Source organism: Caenorhabditis briggsae (genome assembly GCF_000004555.2).
Source record: "Caenorhabditis briggsae complete genome, chrV, whole genome shotgun sequence".
Lineage (NCBI taxonomy): Eukaryota > Metazoa > Nematoda > Chromadorea > Rhabditida > Rhabditidae > Caenorhabditis > Caenorhabditis briggsae.
Window position 1 is genome coordinate 8,429,198 of NC_013488.2, and position 20,752 is coordinate 8,449,949.

Below are 20,752 nucleotides of genomic sequence, written 5' to 3' on the forward strand. Positions count from 1 at the left end.
CAATCAATGATAAGCCCATGTTTTCTATTTTCAGGTCATCAGTTCAGACAGTTGATCAAAAACTGACTTGAACGGGAACAGGATCGAAATGAATCAAAATTCAGATCAGTCTCTATTGATGGAAAATTTAGAAATTCGGCATGTTTCTGGCTACGAAAAGTTATTTTTAACATTTTATTTACTCAAGATCAGCACTCAAAAAAAATAGTACCTGAACAAGTTTAATGTACACAGTTTTTTACTGGTGACTCGTTTGAGCTCTTACAGGCTACTACAAAAGCTCCTACCAACATTTCTGGAGATTATTCAACAAATAATACGGAAAAATTTGGATGAAAACCATCCGAAATTTACCGAAAAAGGTCAAAAATTTGCTTCAAATGACCTAAAAAGGTCGAAAAACAGCTGAAAGTTTGTCTGAAACAGGCGGACATCCGCTCTAAAATTCAATGATTCCAGATTTAAAAAAAACCCATTTTCATAAAACCCTACGCCATTTTAGCTTCATACCGGTAGATAATAATCTATAAAAATTTGTGCTTTATGTTTTTCACTTCAAATTTATCTTCTACAAATAACATCTTAACATAGAACTACGGCATTTTGCGGATCCATCTTAAACGTCACAAAAGTTAACTATTATTGGTCTCTAATTCTAGACGAATGCCTTTTTTATTTTCATATTTTCCTCTGTATTTTCTTGTTAGAAAGAGATCAAGAAAAGTGCAAAACGCCAACTGGAAACTGAGAAGAAGAAGAAGATATGTACTTGTCGTAAACAACAACTCGGAAAAATAAGGAATCACATGAGAAGAGGAGTACGGTATCTCCTCGAGTTGTTTTCTGTGGACTTGTCATATTCTGCAGAGTGTTGATTCATACTTTTTGAATTTTTTTCGGGTGTCTGTCTAAAACTATGGAAACAAAACTTTTTCATTTGAAAAAAGAAAAAACAAGAAAATGAAAGGCTGGGCATTGTTGTGAGAATTGGGTTGAGACGTTGTGGAAATGAAAATTGCAGTGAGAAGAAAAAAAGATTTAGGAATTTCAGATTTCTGGAAGTAGGAATTCGAGTGAAAATCAGGATACAGAAATAGACAAGGGAATTTAAAGCACAAAATAAGACAATTTTTCAGTCAGGTTTAGAATAAGAATTTCAATTACAAGTAAGCGCTCTTTCGAATCATCCAGAAGTACAATTCAAGTCAAAAGAGGAACAAAACGGGAAGAATCTGGGGAAAATGCACACGCAACAGGTGATCCTTGAGTTGAAATGGGTGAGAGAAAAGTAAAAACTTTGTATGGAGACATTTGATAATTTTAAGTGTTAGATGAGAATTATAAGTATCCGGGGAGCATTTGACCTATCCTTTTAAATAAAATCAAGATTAGATATATGTAGAAGTACAGAGAAGGCATTTGGGAAGAAAATGGATAGGGTGGGGAGCGAAAAAGGGCTAAACGTTCATCTATTCTGCAGCTATAAGCTCCTGGCGAACCGTCTCTTTGACCAAATCGTCCAGCGACAGGCCTTGTTGTTTCTGACGAAGAGCTTGTTTCTCCTCATCAGATTTATCGTTGAGTTGGAATGCTTCTATACACATACAGGCGACGGCTGCTTGGATTCCTTGGAGCATGACTAGTTGTGAACGAGGTTTCTGCTGAAAAAAGGATTGAGTTAGGAAAAATGTATGGGAAAATGAAAGTGTTCGGAGAATGTGCATAATTTTAAGTTCAATAAAATTGTTGTTTTTTTTGTGATTTCCAGAAAAACAAAACTTAATGATAGATACTTGACTTTCACACAACGGGTATCATTCAAAGAAGGGATATATTTTCGATTACAACTAGAAAAAAGGAAGAATCGAAAAACTACTAACTTGTGTACCTGATACTTTGGGTAGTGACGGAATGGCGAGTCTGGTCCGACCTCATCTGGAAGGTCTTCGTCTCGAATCAAACGACGGAGTGGTCCATTTGAGCTGACCTCTGGCTCCACAGTTTGTTTTGGTACATTATTGAGAACTGAAAATCACATATTGATTTTTTAATCTAGAAATTCTTCACACTTACGTTCTTGAGTTTTTCTTCGAATTTCTTCTTCCTCTTCTGGGGTCACTTGAATTGGGCGAACCTTGTTTGGATGCACATCACTGTCATCATCTTCGACCAAAGTGCGGAGCACTGAAGTTACTGTGGTGCTCGATGATGGGGAAGAGTTCGAAGAGCAAGTGATTGTACTAGTGGTGATTGGAAGAGCTGGCTCACACTTCCTAGTACGCTTGCGACGCTTCTCCTGATCCTTCACATGTTGCAATGTGGCAGCACTGGAAAATGCACGGGGACGACCATCAGCAGCAAGAGTTGCAGCCAAGGAGTTAGAGGTAGCGGCGTTCATCATGGCTTGTACATCTTTTTGTTGTTGATAAAGTGCAGAGTTGATAAGTCCCAAAGATTCAATTGTAGAGTTTGGGTTCAAATTCAAATATGGGAGAGTGGATAACAATGGAAATCCAGGGAATAGTCCCGGATAGGCTCCGAGAGAAAGCATCGAAAGTGCCGCCATATCATTAAGTGGAGGAAAGATGCAGGAAGATGAGTTGGATGCTGACAGATCGCTTCCAGAAGAAGATGATGGCTTGCTCTAAAAGAAAGAATATGAACAACTGAATAGTAAGAAAAGTTATTCTTACCGACGCTGGGTTGAGAGTCAAATCGTGTGGCAATGCAGCAATGAGAGCTTGGAGCTCAGCGCTTCCGAGTTGGGACGCCAATTGGTCCATTTCGTTTTAGTTAGAGGGATGGGGAAGTCTCTGAAAATTATAGACTGATCACAGTAATCGTTTGGAGAAAAGAAGAATAGAATGAAGAGAGAAAATAGAGAAAAAAGGATGGGGGTGAATCGAAATGACAAATTGTCGAAAACAAAAAGGACAGGCGAATCTGGAGACAAAGTGCATTCTATCGGGGGGACAGCGACGCACTGAAACTGGAGATGGAGACTCATCTTTGATAGAGTGTCAAGTGGGCGGAGCCTAGTAGGAGTTTCAGCAAAAAGATAAAACATTCAGAGATCAAGAGAGATAGAGATACATACTATATTTTATTCCATTTTCTTCGCTTTTCGTTTTTTTTTGTTGCTCGGTTTACTTATCGTTTGTCCATGGACACACATACACGCACACCCAGAACCAACTAGACATATTGAAAAACAACAAGTGCTTTAGAAAAAAGACGCAAAACCGACGAATTGGTTCCGAGAAGAAGAAGAAGATGGTGTTGAGAAGACGGTGTGTGCCCTTCATTTCGGTATATAATGATGATCGGATGGAGAATAGAAAAAAAAACTGGAATGATTGGAAGTGGGAGGTGGTGGGAAGAGGGAGGAAGGACGGTTGCCCTTTTAGAGAACCTCTTAAACTGATAAGCTAGTCTGGTAAAATTCTTAAAGGCCGAGGTTCAGTCTTAAGAGATCTAGTTGGAAAACAGATTTTGTTTCTAGTGGTCTTTTCCAGAGAAGACTTCTAGAGGGGGATCATAGTGATGAATGATTAATAAGATGCTATGGCAGAAAAATAATGATGAAGCGGAGGAGGATGAATCGAAGGAGGAGCCAATATAGTGCATCCTTTTCTCTGATAAGCCATTCAAAATTAAAGTGCAAAATGATAAGCTTCTCATCAGAGAAGAAGCGTCTGTACAAGAGACATTGTCGTGGCGGGAAAAACCGAAATGACTGACGTCCTCCTGGCATTTCTCGACACACAGAAGTAGACTCGAGACTCCGCCCAGTTTACGCTCTCGGGAAAAGATGGAGAAGAAGTGGGTGGAGCATTGAGGAGCATGCTCTCTCCGAAGAGTGCAAAAGAGGAGGCAAGGAAGATTATGGAATAGGCACGGAGCAGAATATGAAGTAGTGAAATTAATGATGTGTAACTAGAAACTCTTGCTAAAGTTTGTGGAGTACGAATTGAGAGCAAACTAGCTAGATATGCCCTCTCTATCTCTTTTTGCTCCGGGCGAGCTCATGATTTTAATGTGTTTCATGGTCCACTCTATCCTCTTCTTCAATTCAATTTCATAGAATTCATAGGACAAATCTATAATAGTCCAGATGCTCTTATTGTTATGTGCTTGTTAACCGTTCTATAACAGTACTGCTTAATTGTCACGTTCGCACAAATCTATCATCAAAACAAAAGAAGGAGGAACCAAAATTTGAATATATGATCAAGACCAGATCAGATTAGAAAAAAAAATATGTGTGAGAAGAAGATGAAGGGGATGAAAAAAAATAACAAGACATACAAAAAGTACAGGCAAGTCACGTCAGTCAATGTCACACGCAGGTGTTATGTTACATTAGGAAAGTGACTCATTATCAGAAAAAAGGAGCAGCAAAAAGCAATCTGACTAACAAATCATACAAATCATACAAAAAAGAGCAAATCAGGGGGGCAAAGAATATTATATTTTTTTAACAAAAAAATGAATGAGGAAGCAAAAATTGAGTAGTAGTATGAAAAAAGTACCGTTGAGTTAGTGTGTGAGAGAGAAAAAAGAGGTCGACCTTTCAGTCTGGTGGGGGCGCCCGCCTCGATGAAGGGAGGCCTCCTTTGGGCGCTGCGGCGAAGGAATAGTGCGAAATAACAAAAGGGCATGTAGAGTATGTTGGAGAGATAGACGACACACACATTTTTTTCTTTCTCCATTTTTCCCTCCACCCTCGACCCAGAAGAAGAAGAAAAAGAAGAAGAACCAGTTACACAAATTGATGTGCCCTATCTTCTTTTCTTACGTCTGGGAGCCAGAGGAGCTGGAGACGGAGGACCCTTGGGACAACAAGAAAGGAGTACGGTAGGTTTTGATGGCTAAAGAATTCTGACAACCTCATGACTAATTTGGTTGGAGAAGGATGACGTAGTTCTTCGGAGATTCTTGTTACTGCTACCCCACTTTCTCAAAAACAAAGATCCAACGTAAGAACTTTCCTGTTATCAGGAGTTCGTTCAAGGTCGGGGAGAAAAGAACGAAAAGTAATATTCAGGAATTTTTGAAATAGAACTTGTTGATCTCTGCTCTGAGCCTCGAGGTCACAACACATTGACATACTAAGAATAACCAATAGGCTTGGCAGAGGAGAGCTGGCTCAATTAACAAAAAATGATGGTACCTCTTGCTGTTTTCAGAATTCTAGTTTCTCAAAAAAAAATGAGACTACTAGCTATGTTTAGGGTATTTCATATTCAAATACATCTGAAGCCTAATCAGTTCTTCAACGGTCCTATAGTACTAGGCTAGAACATTTACAGTTAGAAGACTAGGTACTTCGAAAGCTTTGAACTTTTTGTAATTACTAACTAGTGGAATAACTAGATGAGATCATTAAATTGAGCATACAGGAAATCTACAGTAACCCTCAAAAGTGAAAAGAGACTTTGATGAGATGCCAGTAGTCAACTTACGCACACACCATCTACATTTCTTACTGAGTATCAATTCCCCCTGTACGCGAAGGAAAAGTGGGCGGGGCTTCGTGGCGCCCGAGGGGACCCCGCCCAATACGGTTTACACTGAGACGCAGGACAAGGTAGAGGGCGGGTGATGGCGGGAAAGTGCATGCAAACTTACCAAGGGTGCCCTCCTACTGCAAGCTTGTCGATCATCGGAATTCAAGTTTGTATGAGCAACAACCTTTTTTGAAACTTCGAAAACTGATGACGTGGCTTTCCAGATGAGGGTGTCCAAGAACCATACTTCCTGTTCGTGTTAGTCCCCTTCTTCCCTTACATCAAAGCGAGTGAATGAGAGCGGAGAGCCAGACAAAAACAAGAACTCTGCAATTTCAGAGAACACTGTGAGACAAACACATACACATAGAAAAAAGAAGGAAGCGGGTGGTCGAGCGCCTACGACGGCTTCTTGTTCTGCCTACTTGCAGCTGAGCAAGTGCAAAAATGGTGCGATTGCGAAAACAAGTTGCGCAGTGAGTCAGACGATTTGAACCTCAATCATTTTTAAAGATCTGCAAGAAGCTGACGAATGAGTTTTATGGGATTATCAGGGTGGCATGCAAATGGAAAAGATTTATCAAATTTACAAAGTGGTAGCTGATTCAAAACGCAAGTCTTGTCAATATACCGTAAAACCTGTAATAGAAGCCCCTCTAACTTTTTACTTTGATCCTGTGAATATTCCCGTGAAAGATATAAAAATTTGTCAACTGATGAATGATTTATCATAATATCACCAATACTTTATCAGTTGGCACATTTTTGATCTATCTTATAAGAGCCAGGATAATTGAGATCAAATTTGATAGTACTTCTATTGCAGGTTTTACGGTAGTTCAAGATGGAACTTTTCAAGTTCAAAGAATATATTTGTCAACCTGGACTGAACTTGGACTGCACTCTGACCAACCAGTTCATGAAATTTCGAAAATAATTTGAATAGGATGTAATATTTCTTATACTCTGTCCGACTCAACCCAGCACTGAAAAACAGGAGCTGCCAATTCGGTCAGAAAAAACTTGAAAAGTCTCAAACCGAAAAGTCGCCCAGGCAAGAGAAAATGAAGGCAAAGAGAAGAGAAAACAGGTAAATAAAAGTATAAGTAAATATTATGTGAGCGAGTTTGAGTGGTGGTGACCAACCGACGACAACCGATCGCAAAAAAAAGAAACTTGCACTTTTATTTCTGTACAGTGTCTCTTCTTCCTGTGTTGATTTGTTTTTCAGTTCTTCTTGCAGGTTTGGACAGGATACCGTAGTTCCCACCTGACTCAATCCCTCCTTTTCCTCCAGAAATTTGACACCGTCATGGCACTGTCGGCTACGGATCACACACACACCCAATGAAACAGTGTTGTAATCCGTAATCTTTGGAGTTTCTGTGAAAAGTGCAATCCTTTCTTCTTCTTTCACTACTACACCTCATCTATCTCTTCTGACGGTCAGTCGGTCTGTCAGACAGGCAGAAAAAAAAGACATCGGAGGAGAGGAGGAGGGAGACAGGTCGTTCGATGGTGTGTGGCGACAAAAAACTGGCAGAACATCTTCGAAAGTGCAAGTGTACCCTCTCGGATTGAGAAGGACTTTTCGCATGATCGCTCCACCGCGAAACTTTTCTCTATCAAATCTTTTTGAAGAAAGAAGATAAATGAGATGCTCTTCCTCAACTCATGCACTTTGGAGCGCCAGAGGAAGTGGGAAATGGGGAGAAAAAACAAGGATCAAATGAATCTACGACTCCAGACCAAAAAAAGGAAATATTGTTGTCCCGGTGCCAAGACTTGAAAAATATATACTGAGGCAACCAAAACGAAATTCTGAGAACAAATGGGTCTGGAATACTACGAACGGATATAATTTTTCCCCGTTTTAAAATTCGTTCTAGTGGTGGGAGACACTCGGGTATTTATATTTTTTTAGAATGTTGGATGTTCTTAAAATAGAGGAAGGGAATTTTCAGGCTCTTTAAGACTGAATACCCAGAAACTTGTAATAAAAGGACCCCTGACCTATAACTTTGAGTGAATTCGTCGGTTCCTGTCAAAGATATAAAAAAGTTGTCAGCTGGTAAATTGTTTAAAATAATAACACCAACATTATATCAGTTTTCATACCTCTTCTACGAACCGAGAAATTGTGATCAAGCTTGACAGTGTGGGGGCCCTTCTATTACAGGTTTTACGGTATTTGTTATGGTGTCTTTTAAGCATGAGTTGTAAAAGAATCTCTGTAGGCTGAGAGCACAGATGAGACCAGTCTAATGAGATCATGTACCCTATAAGGTGGTATGTTTATACAACAATGTAGCACGGTTAATGTTCTAGGATACGGAATTTCAAAATACCGTAGTTCAACGCGTTGGTCTCGGCTCAGCAGCGGTGCCTGCATTCTATCGGACAAAACACGTTCCGGAAAAATCACAGTGATTTAGGCAAAATTAAGAAGGCAATTCAGTCTAACTATAAAACATAATCTATGTTCACCTATTTCCCTCATGCGGATCCACCAGTTCTGAAGGTCACTAAATTCGTCGGGAGGTGTATAAGTGTAAACAAAAAAGTGTGTTTTCGAAATCTATCTCTTTTTTTCCCGTCTCTCCGGATATCTCTTCTTCCATGGTCCCGGCCACTCTCCGGCGATGAGAGAGGAAAAAGGAGCCAAATCTTCTGGCGCCACGCTCACACATCCAACAAGTCAAGTTTGTTTCAAAAGAGGAAGAAGGATGAGTGAGTGAGTGTATAAATGTGTGCGGTGGTGTTTCACTCGAAAAAAAAAGAGTACATTCAAAGGGCAAATCGCTTTTCGACCACGCGGAGAGAGAGAGAAACGTCTCGGAAAAGGGCGAAGAGTGCGTTTGCGTATGTGTGTGCTTGGACCGAAAATTTATTTTCAAACATAGCAAAAATATATGGATGATCATTCGATGAGAAGATGCATCAGAAGAGTAACCAAAAAGCTTGGCGAGGGACCGAGTAGTGATGAAGTACTCGTTCATGGGAAAACCGACAAAGCATCGAGGACAAGCATCGTGACAAAAACAGAAGAAGAAAAAGAACGCTACGATTCTGAGAAGGTCCTTCTGAATAGGGCAGACGACACGACAGAGACAACTCGTTCAGTTCTCTGGCATAGATAAAGAACAGGAATACGTGTTTTGAACAAGAGCTCAAAGGACATGTGAATTCAATTGACCTAGTTCGATGAACGTAGTACTGTAAGGAAACGTCTGAATCGAGAATATAAGAAGAAAAGTTATAGGGAAAAATGACCTACTCAAGAATACAGTCCATAAATCGAAACTTGTCTTTTTACAGCTCATCAAATATAGTCCACCAAAAGCTAGATAAACATTTTCTAGTTTTCTTATTCTAAAAATTAAAAACAAACCGGTCCCGGAAAAAAGCATTAGGTAAATTTAATCAAGCTCAAGAACCTCGAGGAACGTTCCTCTTAAACTATTTTCTAAAAAATATGGTCTCTAAAAAACTGGTATTTCATGTTCCAGTTAGTGCATACAAAAGTCATCAAGCTAGTAATGGACACACAAAAAATAGAAAAACTGGCTAGTGGAGCTCTTTAGACCTCCTTCTCCCGCTAAACGTAAAAATGAGTACAAAAACAAACACACACTGAAATTGTCAACAACAACCGCCGCCCAGTATTTTCAGCTTTTAGCTCTTTCTTCCTTTCAGAGCTCCCGTGCTCCTTCTTTGCTTGTATGTTCAACCCCCAAAAGCAAATAAACATTCTAGCTTCTTTCCCAGGCTCTTTTCTCTATAAACAATTCGTGGCCTCTTTTTTTCAACGTCTTGGAGGTGTCGATAGATTTTCGAATAGATCCAATTTAATGATGTTGAGGACACATTGATGAGCGATGTTGCACTTTTGCGTGAATTGAGGCCACCACTGTATAATTCTATCGTGACAAGTGCAAATTCGTCTTTGCTTCTTCTCTAATTGAGTGTCACACCCTAAGAAATGACAGCCGGACAAGCTGAGGACAACGTTTCAGATTTCCTTATGTTATGAGGAACTCACAGTACCAATGAACTTTCTGAATCGTTTTAGGTATCAACATGATAATTGTCATTCTCTTAACAGATGAATGGTTGATCATGCTTTCAAGGTTCACAAAAAAGTGCAGCAGCGATTGACAGTCACTGGATTCACACACGGAACAACTTTAGCTTCTCTTTGTTTTTATTTTTCCAGTCTTCTGAGCACTCTGCAAGTTCCAGATGTTTTTCAGGTGAAATAGATCTCAGAACTTTCAGTGGAAAAAGGGAGACCACGCGGCTAGCAAAATATTTGAACAGTTGTTACGCCTCTGGTTCCTTCGAAGAGTGAGGTCAGATGGCCTGTATTAAAAGGGCCCCTCACTGTCAAATTTGAGCTGATTTTTCTTAGCTCCTCTGCAAGGTATCAAAAATGTGTCAACTTATAAAATATTTCTGATATTATGATAAAAATTTTGTCAGTTAGCCATTTTTTCATATGTTTTACAAGACCTGAGATAAATTGGCTGAAAGTCAAAAGTTGCGGTGCTCTTCTATTACAGGTTTTACGGTATATCTAAGGTAGTCTTCAATAGATAATATCCAAAATACCGGAGAAAAGCCTCAACCCGTTTCTTATCCGCTCTAGATATTTTTTCTACGATTCACTAGACGCTTCAAAAGTGCGATGTCACCGAAAGATGAGATGTCCTTTCCTTCATCTCCGTCTTCTTGCAAAAGTTCATCTTCTGTTTCAAGCGGATTTTGACGGCCGCCCAGTGAGGAGACTGTCTTGTCCTTCCATCAAAAAAATGACAAAAGTGCACTTTTTTGATGCATCAAGTCTAAACGTAGACAAGAACCTTTGTGGTTTTACACTGCGCAAAAGATGGCCTCCATGAGAATCAGAACCCAAAAAAGACGGTGTTGTAATTTTCAATTCCTCTCCTTCTGAAGAACTCTATTTTTGTTACACTATCCTAATTTGTTGCCCTCTTCGTTATTTTCGATTTGAGAAGAGAAGAAGAAGGAACGTATGATAAAATTGATGAGTTTTTCGCCTACCTGTTTGAAGCGAAGGAATCAAGGTTTTTGAGATAGGAGATAAGGCGATGAGGAACGTACAGTCGGCTTCAAAAAATGGAAAAGAAGACAAAGAAGAAGCTAGACAGTCTCAAGGTCTTACCGTGAGACTTCATAAGGTTTTTGAGACGTCACTTCTTAGCGAAAGGGCACTTATCCTTCTCCTTTTTGGTCTTTTCAGTAGGCACCACGATTCCGGATCTGACGATGATCCCCATGCGAGATCATCATGGGCTTTTTTTGAAAAGGAAGTGAACAATCTGGGAAGGTTTGACACTCTATCAGTGAACGAGAACATGCAGTCTGGTGTACAGTAATCCGGGACTAGTCGGTCATGATCTGGACATTTTGCGGCATTGACCTAGTCACAGTTTGTAAAAAGTAACTTTTCTAATGAAATTGAACCAAGCTGAGCCAATTTTCCATCATACTTGAATACAGAGTATCGCATTCAGCTTCAATACACGAACTACAGTAATCTTGGGAACAACTAATCAATTTACTCCTAATTAAAAATGCTCTATGCGCTCCTACAGTATCAGTTACGTATATCTGACGTAGCAGAACCAAAAGTAAGACCAAATAGTTGTTCTTTCCAGACTCCCAGACCACCAAATCCGAACTAATCATTTACTATTTGAACATCTCTCTCCGAACATTCCAAGAGCTTTTCCATTTCCTTCCAATCGTCATATTTCTCTGAAATATATGGCTAAGCGGTTTCCGGGGAAGCTAGTCGTCTACTCCTGAGTCATATCCAGAGAAACGGACATGGATGTTCTTACACATGTGATCTCATGTTTTATGATTTGATTTTTACCTCTCAAGAAGTGCAAAATCTGATTCTATAAGGTCGTTGGGTGCTTCTTAGTCCAAAACACTTAATCCAGCTAAGAAATGAGCCATTTTGATTGACTGGTTCTGGTTTCTGAAAAAAGAGAATGAAAATGTCAAAAAAATGAGAAGGAAAACAAAAAGAAGAAAAAGAACAACAAAAGTAGAGCGAGCATTTGAAAAAATAAAAGAAAAAGCTTCAAGACTGGCTTCCAACGTCTTTGCTCTTTTCCGAGAGCACATACCCCCACACAACTAGTTGACCTTGTTTTTCTCTCATGCAATTTGTGCTGTCCCAAGAACATTCGCAGAAGTTCCTTTTCGCAAAGTGTAGAATATCAAACATCTATTTCTCTATAAATCCAGAAGACACACGTCAAAGTACGGACACAACAAGTGCGGTGAAGTTAGAACAACGGAACGTAAAGGATGTTTGTCCCTGAATATAGAAACCGTCAAAACAGAACACAAATATTTTCGTTAAATAGAGTAGGCAAACTTAAGTGTAATCATTTCGCAATATTCCACCAGAGATGCTTTTATTCTTTTTCTTTCTTTTTCTATTATTTTTTTTTTCAGTCTGCAAAACTCATGTTTTCTATTAACGATAGGGGAGGACGATAGCTTATCAGTACCTACAGACTTAAGACGATAATATGTCCAGACGATTCGGAAAAGTGCAAAAAGCGGGAGAGAGGAAGAAATTTGATATTCGAGGAAAAGAAGGGGAGACAAGTTGTTGGATACTGGCACTTGCACTTTGACTTTCTGATGACGAGAAGGCTAGAAATGGATTGAATGGATATGGATGAAACATTGACATGGACCATAAGACACTGGAGGGAGTGGACTCATTGAACTAAGAATCCGGAGAGTCTTGATACAAGTCGCTAGAACAGAACAAGGATATACCTTAAATACGTTCGGCCCATATATCTAGATTCCTGTGCAAGATATCTAAAAATGGTCAACTTAAAATGTTGATGAAATTATGACAATAAATTTATCAGTTGGCAGATTTCTGACTTCTTTTACAGGAACCGGGATAAATGTGCGAGTATATGGTGACCTTCTATTAGAGTGTTTACAATAGCTGCATACCCCAAAGATTCAAAGCATGTGATGTCCTGACAAGCGAATGATCACCTTGTTTTAGCGGAACGTGACGAAACGAAGCTTCACTTGTTCGCAAAAAATAAATCAGAAGAACAATCGCGAAATCGCTCGTTGGTCGGATACGGTACCCCACCTTCAATCAACTTGAACGCCCCTATATGGACTATCAGAATATGCTATGTGAACAAAAGTTTCTGGATTATTTTATTATGCAAAGTGTATCGTAATAGGATTCTCCTCGTATCATCAGAAACGTCTCCTTCAAAAAAGTCTAGACACAATAAATCACTGTTCCCTCCCACATCTTCGTCGATTTTCCTGTAGATCCTTTGGCCTTCATGTCTTCCGCCGCACATAACTTCCCTACCGTATTCCTCCGCGAAAAGCCTTATCGCAATTTCAAAAGACTGTCTCTTGTATCGGCTCATTGTCGGAATCGAAAAAGTGCAGAAGACCTTTTGGGTTACACACAGATACTGTCATCGGTTTTTTCTTAGTGTCGGCCGCAGGTGGTGTGAGGAAAAAAAGGGAGAGTAGACAAAAGTGCAACAAGGCAAATTGAATTTCAAATTTCCCCAAGAAAGGATGATGATGAGACAGGGAGTGAGACCTGAGTGGGAAGAATGGGTCTGTACAAAAAAAAGACCTTGATGGGGTTTGAAACAGTAAATCGTTTCAAAGTTGAACCCTTCGGGTGATGTTTTTCTTAATTCTTCGAATAGTGCAGATACGTTTAGGAAAGACTGTCGGAAAATATGGTCGCGGCCCGTGCAGGGGGTAGGTTGCCGTGTACTAAACTGCCCGTTCTTCTGGAAATAAGCTCAGCCATCCAGAAACTTCTAGGCCCACTAGGAGGCGGAATCCTACCTATCATAGAAGTACCCTTATCAAAAGCCGCGGTCATGTACTAGACAATCTTGGTTTGAGGCGACGAAATTTTAAAGAAGTTCAATATTCTTTCGTAAAACATGATCGCGAAGCTTTCCAGACAATCTTAATCTGCGGCATCTGCCTTGATCATATACAGTTTCCGACATTCAAGATATATTTTTTTTCAAACTGGTGGCTTTTGGTAATACTATTTTCGAGACATTGTTTTTATTAAAACACAAAAGGACCTATTTTTATGCTTCAGATCCTCTCATCATATCCAAACGTCACACTTGATTCTTCTAAAGTTTGCACTGTCAATGATCGGTGTACTTTCTAGATCATTTGAATTTGTTTTCCAGACTAATCTGATCCGTTTCATGCAATCGTGAAAGAATTGAAAGACTCCTAATCTACAAAGTTCTCCCAAATATAACTATATCAATCAAGTAAATCTTTATGAATCTAGTAAAATATGATATTGCCTCCAAATATTCAGAAGACGTTTTTTGTTGTTACTCTGCTACACTTTAGAGAAATCGAGTTACGTGTAGTACAAGGTACTTTTCCTTACAATTCGCTCCGAAACAAACACCTGTCTTGATGATTGGTTGGCTGCGAGAGGGGTCGGGTGACAAGAAGGCTTTCTTGATAAGTTTCTTTTTCTGATCACTATCAGGTGGCACTGCCATGCACATTAGAGGTTGATTGAAAAGTACGTGACTGATTAATACGGCCGACTAGGAGGACAAGTTCTACATCACAACATTCTCGAAAAAAAACTCGACCTAATAGAAATGGAGAGGGATCTGAAATTGGGACCATTAGTTTTTCTTTTAACAGATTGTCTGTTTTTCAGGAACGTACTGAAAAGGACAACTATTCGGGACTTCGTTTTTCGACTTGCTATTTTATTTGGTCGAAAATTCGCACTAAACCAGGAAGCGACAAAGTGTAAGATGGAATGTCCAAACAACTTGTTTTGTACAATTTACAAGGTGAAAAAGAGAAAGTATAGTGCCCTTTGAATACAGTGATCTACGGAAAATTGAAGCAAAGAACTGGTGATTTTGATTGGAAGTGTTAAGCGGGTGAGATTTGAAAGGGTCCAAAAATGTAAGGATCCAAGACTTGGAGCAAAGAAGCATATTACCATACTGTATCTATTCCGGAGCAGCACAGGCCAGCTGATAACTGGCTTCAAAATTGAAATCGTGGGCAAACCAACATAAGCTCGGTGAGCTCTACAACATTCAATAAGAATCAATCGGCTTCAAAAGAGGTATTATCGTCCGGGCCAGCACTTTTAGCCGGGCCGACGTTTTTTGCTCGGACCGGCAATTAAATGCTCCCGGTTACTAATTTAAATGTTGGTCGATTCTGATTAGAAGTTGTAGAGCTCCCCGAGTACTATCATCGTACAGTACCGTTCAAAAAGTTGAATTTTGTGAGAAAAAATGTTGACCTTCTTTTTTCCAAAAATTATGACTCTTGTAAAACGCTTCTATTTAACACATAACATCTGAAAACTAAAGTAAGATAATGGGTCTAATACTTTATTGTTTTCCCACAATTTTCGCTTTGAAGCGATCTATTAGCCGGCCCGTGCCAGTGCGGAATTGGCCCGTCGGCAAGTTTGCATATTACTAAAAGACGCAAAACTGCAACCCATCCATTTTCCAATTAGATTGAAATCCTCATTTTCACAAGATTTCATGAATTCAACGGATCTCATAAAACTTATATCGCTCCATCTTGCTTCATTAATTTGAGTGCTCAATGGAACCATAAAAATTTAACAATCTGGGTTCTCAATTCTTAAATGGAGCACTATCTTTCCCAAACCGACCGTAATCTATTCGGATGCATCTTGCGCAAAATCTTCCCTAATTAAGCCCATCTCTAGCTATCTTGCCCTTTGACCAAATGACCCTTTCTTCTTTAATTCTCCTCTTCCACTAATTGCGTGCTATCCTATTCTTCTGACTTCACGATCTCCATACTTCTTCTCCTTATCCATTTTCTCCAGAATATTCGGGCACGGCACCTTGCATCCACTTCATGAATTGACGGAAATCCAATACACTAGTGAGCATTTCTCTCCTTTTTCCTATCTCGATGTCCACTTCGTCAAAGTGCATTCTCGGGAAGAAAATAAAAAGAAGAAGAAGAAGAGCTAGGAGAAGATGGAGTAGAAGAAGAAGAAGATGGAGCGATGTGAAGTGCGGCAGAAAGGGCAATCTGATGCTTCACGTCTTCTGAATCATCAGAAAGAGAAGAAGAAAGCTTAGTCGACCAAATGACGCGTGACGTGGTTCTAGGGACCTATGAAACTGAAAACACCAGTACAGACCGCCCGCTAAAAAGATCCGAAGTTCTAAACAAGACGTCGACCGAAATCTCAAAAATCGGGCAAACTTGTGGACATCGGAAACAAATGTTTGTGAAACTAGAACAGATGTTGTTCTCTTCAACCCCCGCTAGTTTTATGAATTATGATCTCTCTGATATTTTCAGATATGAATTTCAGATTCTAGCCATCTAATCCGTCTGAAACTCTCTGTAAGTGCATCTGGACTTTGCCTAACTCTTATGCCATAATCTCAGCTATCGCTTGCAGGAAAAATGACACCATTCACAAAAGTCAGTCAACAAGACAACAAGTTTCTCTGTCTGGTATTCTCAGTTCTACATCTTCCGTTGGCAAACTGATGATCATAAAACATGGTTGACAAACAAACCGGACTGGCAACATGTTTAAAAAGTGCAAACGCACTCTTCTTTTCCAGAAAGATAGAGGTCACGGCGGCACGAGGCGCCAAAGGAAACTGAAAAAAGAGAGAGAGAGAAAAAGAGATAAAAAACGGAAAGAGACTCTGGGGAGAGTTGGGAATGCCAAAGAGAAACACTGCACACGAATGTGTCCTTGCTCATGCCGTGTAGAGAAATGAGAAACGAGATGGCTGAGGACCAACGATTTTTTGGGTTTCTCTCTTTTTTATTGCAAGGGACTTTCGGGAAGGTCAAGTGGGAGAGAATGAAGATACATGACAAGAGAAGAGCAATAAAACAATAAGGAGCGAAAATGTTGGAAATCAGGTGAAGGATCGGGAGTTTAAGAAAATGGAGACATGGATAATGTTGAAATTATCGTAAAACCCTTATTAGAAAGGCCCTCTAACTTTTAACTTTGAGGCAATTCATCTCGGTCCCTGTCAAAGACATCAAAACATCAAAACTGGCAGTGGGGGTCTCCTATTATAGGTTTCAAGATGGTCTAACTTTATTCCAAAATATTCAGAATGAGTTTTGTTTCAAAATTTTGGAGGGTCAGATTCATTTTAAAAGCTGAAAATTTTGGTTCAGAAATATTTGCTTCCTGTTACGATGCACACTAGTTTTGGGTTTTCAGAAAAAAATCAGACCTTATTTAAAGCCCTAATACGGTTTATGAATCTTCGGGACATCGATTTCAATGGCTCCTACCAGCATAAATGAATTTCGTGCCATAATTTTTAGGCACTGCGAAAGGGGAACAGTTATTCAAACTTTAGATTTTGAACCGTTTTCATTTGAAGTTGGATATTCTTTTCTATACACGGTGGCGCATATATACTCGGAATAAAGTTTGCACAAGAATAGGAGTAAAGCGTTGTACCGGGCTCAAATTGAGATTGCTAAAATTCAAAAAATTCATTAGTAAACTGACCAAGTTTCAAATAATTTCTTCAGTAGCTTTGAATCAAACTTCAAATTATATATCTATCAATTGTCGTGTTTCCAAGATACTTGTGCCCAAAGATTTACCCGTTTTTATCAGACCGAGAAATTGTGCGCCACCTTGTACAAGGATGTTTTTTGAAGTTTTAACTCATTTTATGGCGTGGAGCTCTCTAACGTTCAGAAAATTTTCAAATCGTAAAAATTGAAAAAAAAGTCAGGTTACCAATGGCAGGGTTGCAACCGGCCGGGCCGGGCCGAGATTATTTTTTCTCCGGCTCGGCCCGGCCGGAAGCCCCGGCCAGCCCGGCCCGGCCGGTTCGGCCGGTTCGGCCCGTTCGAATTTAAGAAAAAACAGAAATTATTGAAGAATTAAATTCTAAAATTCTAAAATTCTAAAATTCTAAAATTCTAAAATTCTAAAATTCTAAAATTCTAAAATTCTAAAATTCTGAAATTCTAAAATTCAAAAATTCTGAAATTCTAAAATTCTAAAATTTTAAAATTCTAAAATTCTGAAATTCTAAAATTCTAAAATTCTAAAATTCTGAAATTCTAAAATTCTAAAATTTTAAAATTCTAAAATTCTAAAATTCTGAAATTCTAAAATTCTAAAATTCTAAAATTCTGAAATTCTAAAATTCTAAAATTCTAAAATTCTAAAATTCTAAAATTCTAAAATTCTAAAATTCTAAAATTCTGAAATTCTAAAATTCTAAAATTCTAAAATTCTAAAAATTCTAAAATTCTAAAATTCTAAAATTCTAAAATTCTAAAATTTTAAAATTCTAAAATTCTAAAAATTCTAAAATTCAAAAATTCAAAAATTCAAAAATTCTGAAATTCTAAAATTCTAAAATTTTAAAATTCTAAAATTCTAAAATTCTGAAATTCTAAAATTCTAAAATTCTAGGCGAGCCGTAGGCTGTCGTTTGCTCTGAAAATGATTATTTTATGAAAAATAGGGATTATCAGGCAATTCGCGACAAAAAAAGGAGAAAAATCGGTTGATAAACGCAAAAAATCGTCGAAAAAAAAACAACGTTCAAATATTAATTAATTGCCGGCCGGCCGGGCCGGGCCGGGCCCTGGTTTTTTTTTCCTTCGGGCCGACCCGCCGGCCAGCCCGTCAGATTGCAACCCTGACCAATGGGACTTTATGGAACCTATTCTTTCGCAAAGTGCAATTAATGTACAGTCTCTCCGACAGTCTATGTACAAAAAACCTTTGCCTCTCCTTTTTTCTCTCTACCTGTTCTTTTTTCTCTTTGTTCAACCTGCGAAAACAGAGCAAAAGTGCATATGTACTGTCACATGCTTCCATGTTAGAGAGCACTCAAAACCAGGAGTTCCCAGGCGATCGGTGATCGGAGAGTATACGCGAAGCGATTTTCCAACAAATCATAAACACACGATGATTGGTTTCATTTTGGTTATTATTCCCAAGGGACAAATTGAGTATAGAAGGGCAATCTGGGCAGGTGATCTGGATTGTGATATTGACTTGAGTAAAGTGGAAAACTACAATCTAAATTAGATTGTTGCAGGTGTTTAGTAATCAAAGTTTTAGTGCGAAATGAGTCAGTTTCAGTAAGTGCGAACTTAAATTATCAGATCAAATGGACAGCATACGGAAAGTGCAAATCTCGGACAGTCGGTGGGAATGTGCTAGAAATGGATTTACACAATATTTGAAAAAATCATTTCATGCAAAAGCCATAGACTATGGGCCATAGTTGAAGTGTTAGATATCTTTAATGGGAAATACTTGAAACAGAAGCTACTAACAGAATCGAGGAAACTGTAATCCGTTATTCGCACAGTAATCCGTAACCTAATATTGGAAAAGTACCTAATATTGGAAAAGACCTGAAACTTTTAAGTAACCTAAAATTTCCAAATATCATCTCCATCACTACAACTGGTTAGTGTCCAATAGTACCTAGGAAGCTGTCTGAACGATATGTATTGTTATTCAATTTTTTAAACATGTTCGGAAAACCTGCTGACATAATTCTAAGTTTCTAGTTAAGCCGAGCTTATCAATTGAGCACACTCTGTGTAAAAATGCTCTTTTTGTTTTTGTCTTCTGAATTTTCAGTAGTTGTGTGGTAAATAATTAGTAGTGTACAAACCTTTATGGGACTTAAAAACTTTTAACGACACACAGTGAGATTTCCGATAGGTTCACAAAAGTCTACGTTTGAACAGATTTCATCAGATCACTGATTTTATTTACTCTTGAATCAGGTACGAAATCATGGTTCCATTTTTGATCCTGATTCAAATTCACCATCCTTCTTTATACTTCACAAGTTTACATAGATATCTTCTACTTTGATTGGTGTACTTTCGAAGTGAATAGCCATAAACCGTTCCACAGCTTAGAACCAGAGATCTGCACAGTATTCATGCCATCCTGTTCTACACGATGCTTTTTCACCCTAAATCCGACTGTTTGATCCGTTTTATCGATCTACGTTTTCTTTTCTTCTTTTCCATTCTTCCCGTTTCAGTATGACGACGAACAGTGAAATGAAGAGAGAAGAGACATTAGTTTTCACCTGGCTGACCTCAATTCGGAATCCTCCTGAGAAGGGAAAATGATAACTAGACGAAAGCGGTATAGAAAAAGAAGAAGGAGTCAAATCGGATTTCCATTTTTCATTTTCCTTTTTTTCCAATATGTTTTCTTTAGCCGTTTTTATGATACTCTTGAGACATTTTCACTTTTACTTGTAATTCGATTTCTTCTAATTTGATTTTCATGTCTGTAAGCTTGTATTCAGTTCCTACGATAAATAAATATCGGTTTACTATAGCGGGTGGCGCATACTTACTTGGACTAAAGTTTGTTCTATCATGAAATTTGAGTGAATCGTTGTACTGGGCTCAAATTTGAAGATCACAAATTCAAAATACTCATCAGTAAGCTGACAAAGTTTCACATTTTGTGATCAACTTTGAGCTAAGTTTTCAAAGTTGCTTCATTTCATGAAATATAAAACGTTGTGCAAGAAATATTACGTCGTTGGATAATCATAACAATACCTTGACTTGAGTAGCTTCGATTCAAACATAAAATTATGTTTCTACAAAATTTCGAGCTTCCAAGATACAACGATTCAAGGGTACAAGGGGGTAGCAGATTTTATATATTCAGTTTGAAATTTAAAATTCTACATTTAAAATTACAAGTTCTCTACAAGTCAAATAGTTTGAAATTCAACTGAACTTTTATAATTCTGAGAACATCATAAAATATTGAATATGTTGTTTGACCAACCAGGAAAAATGATTTCATCGGAAGATCTTCCCGGGTTTTTCAAGGATTCGGGTTGCTTGCTAAATAATAAATTGGAAAAAGGAGGTTTTTTGACTTTTACAGAATTGAACAAAATAGCCTAAATGAACAGAGGATCTGAAGTTCGCAGGGGGAAGAGCACCTTTCAAAAGTCCGTAAAAAACATTTAAACTTTAAAGATAAGATTTAATCTTGAATATCCAAAAATTATGTTTTCAAAACCCGATAGTCTGACGGATTTGAATTATCGTATTTTCTTTGATAGAAGCCTACCCAAACCGGCAACTTTGAGCTCAATTATATCGAGTCATGTAAA

General features: G+C 38.5%; 1 protein-coding gene across 1 annotated transcript; it reads right to left on the reverse strand.

Moving 5' to 3' along the window:
• Positions 1-1,469: 1,469 nt before the first annotated feature.
• On the reverse strand, positions 1,470-2,783 carry CBG23522 (the record flags this gene model as incomplete). The annotated part of the gene is made up of 4 exons (XM_002636738.1): positions 1,470-1,661; positions 1,889-2,025; positions 2,074-2,644; positions 2,694-2,783. The coding sequence occupies 4 exons, from the start codon at positions 2,781-2,783 to the stop codon at positions 1,470-1,472; spliced, it is 990 nt and encodes a 329-aa protein (XP_002636784.1).
• Between the last annotated feature and the right edge of the window lie 17,969 nt (positions 2,784-20,752).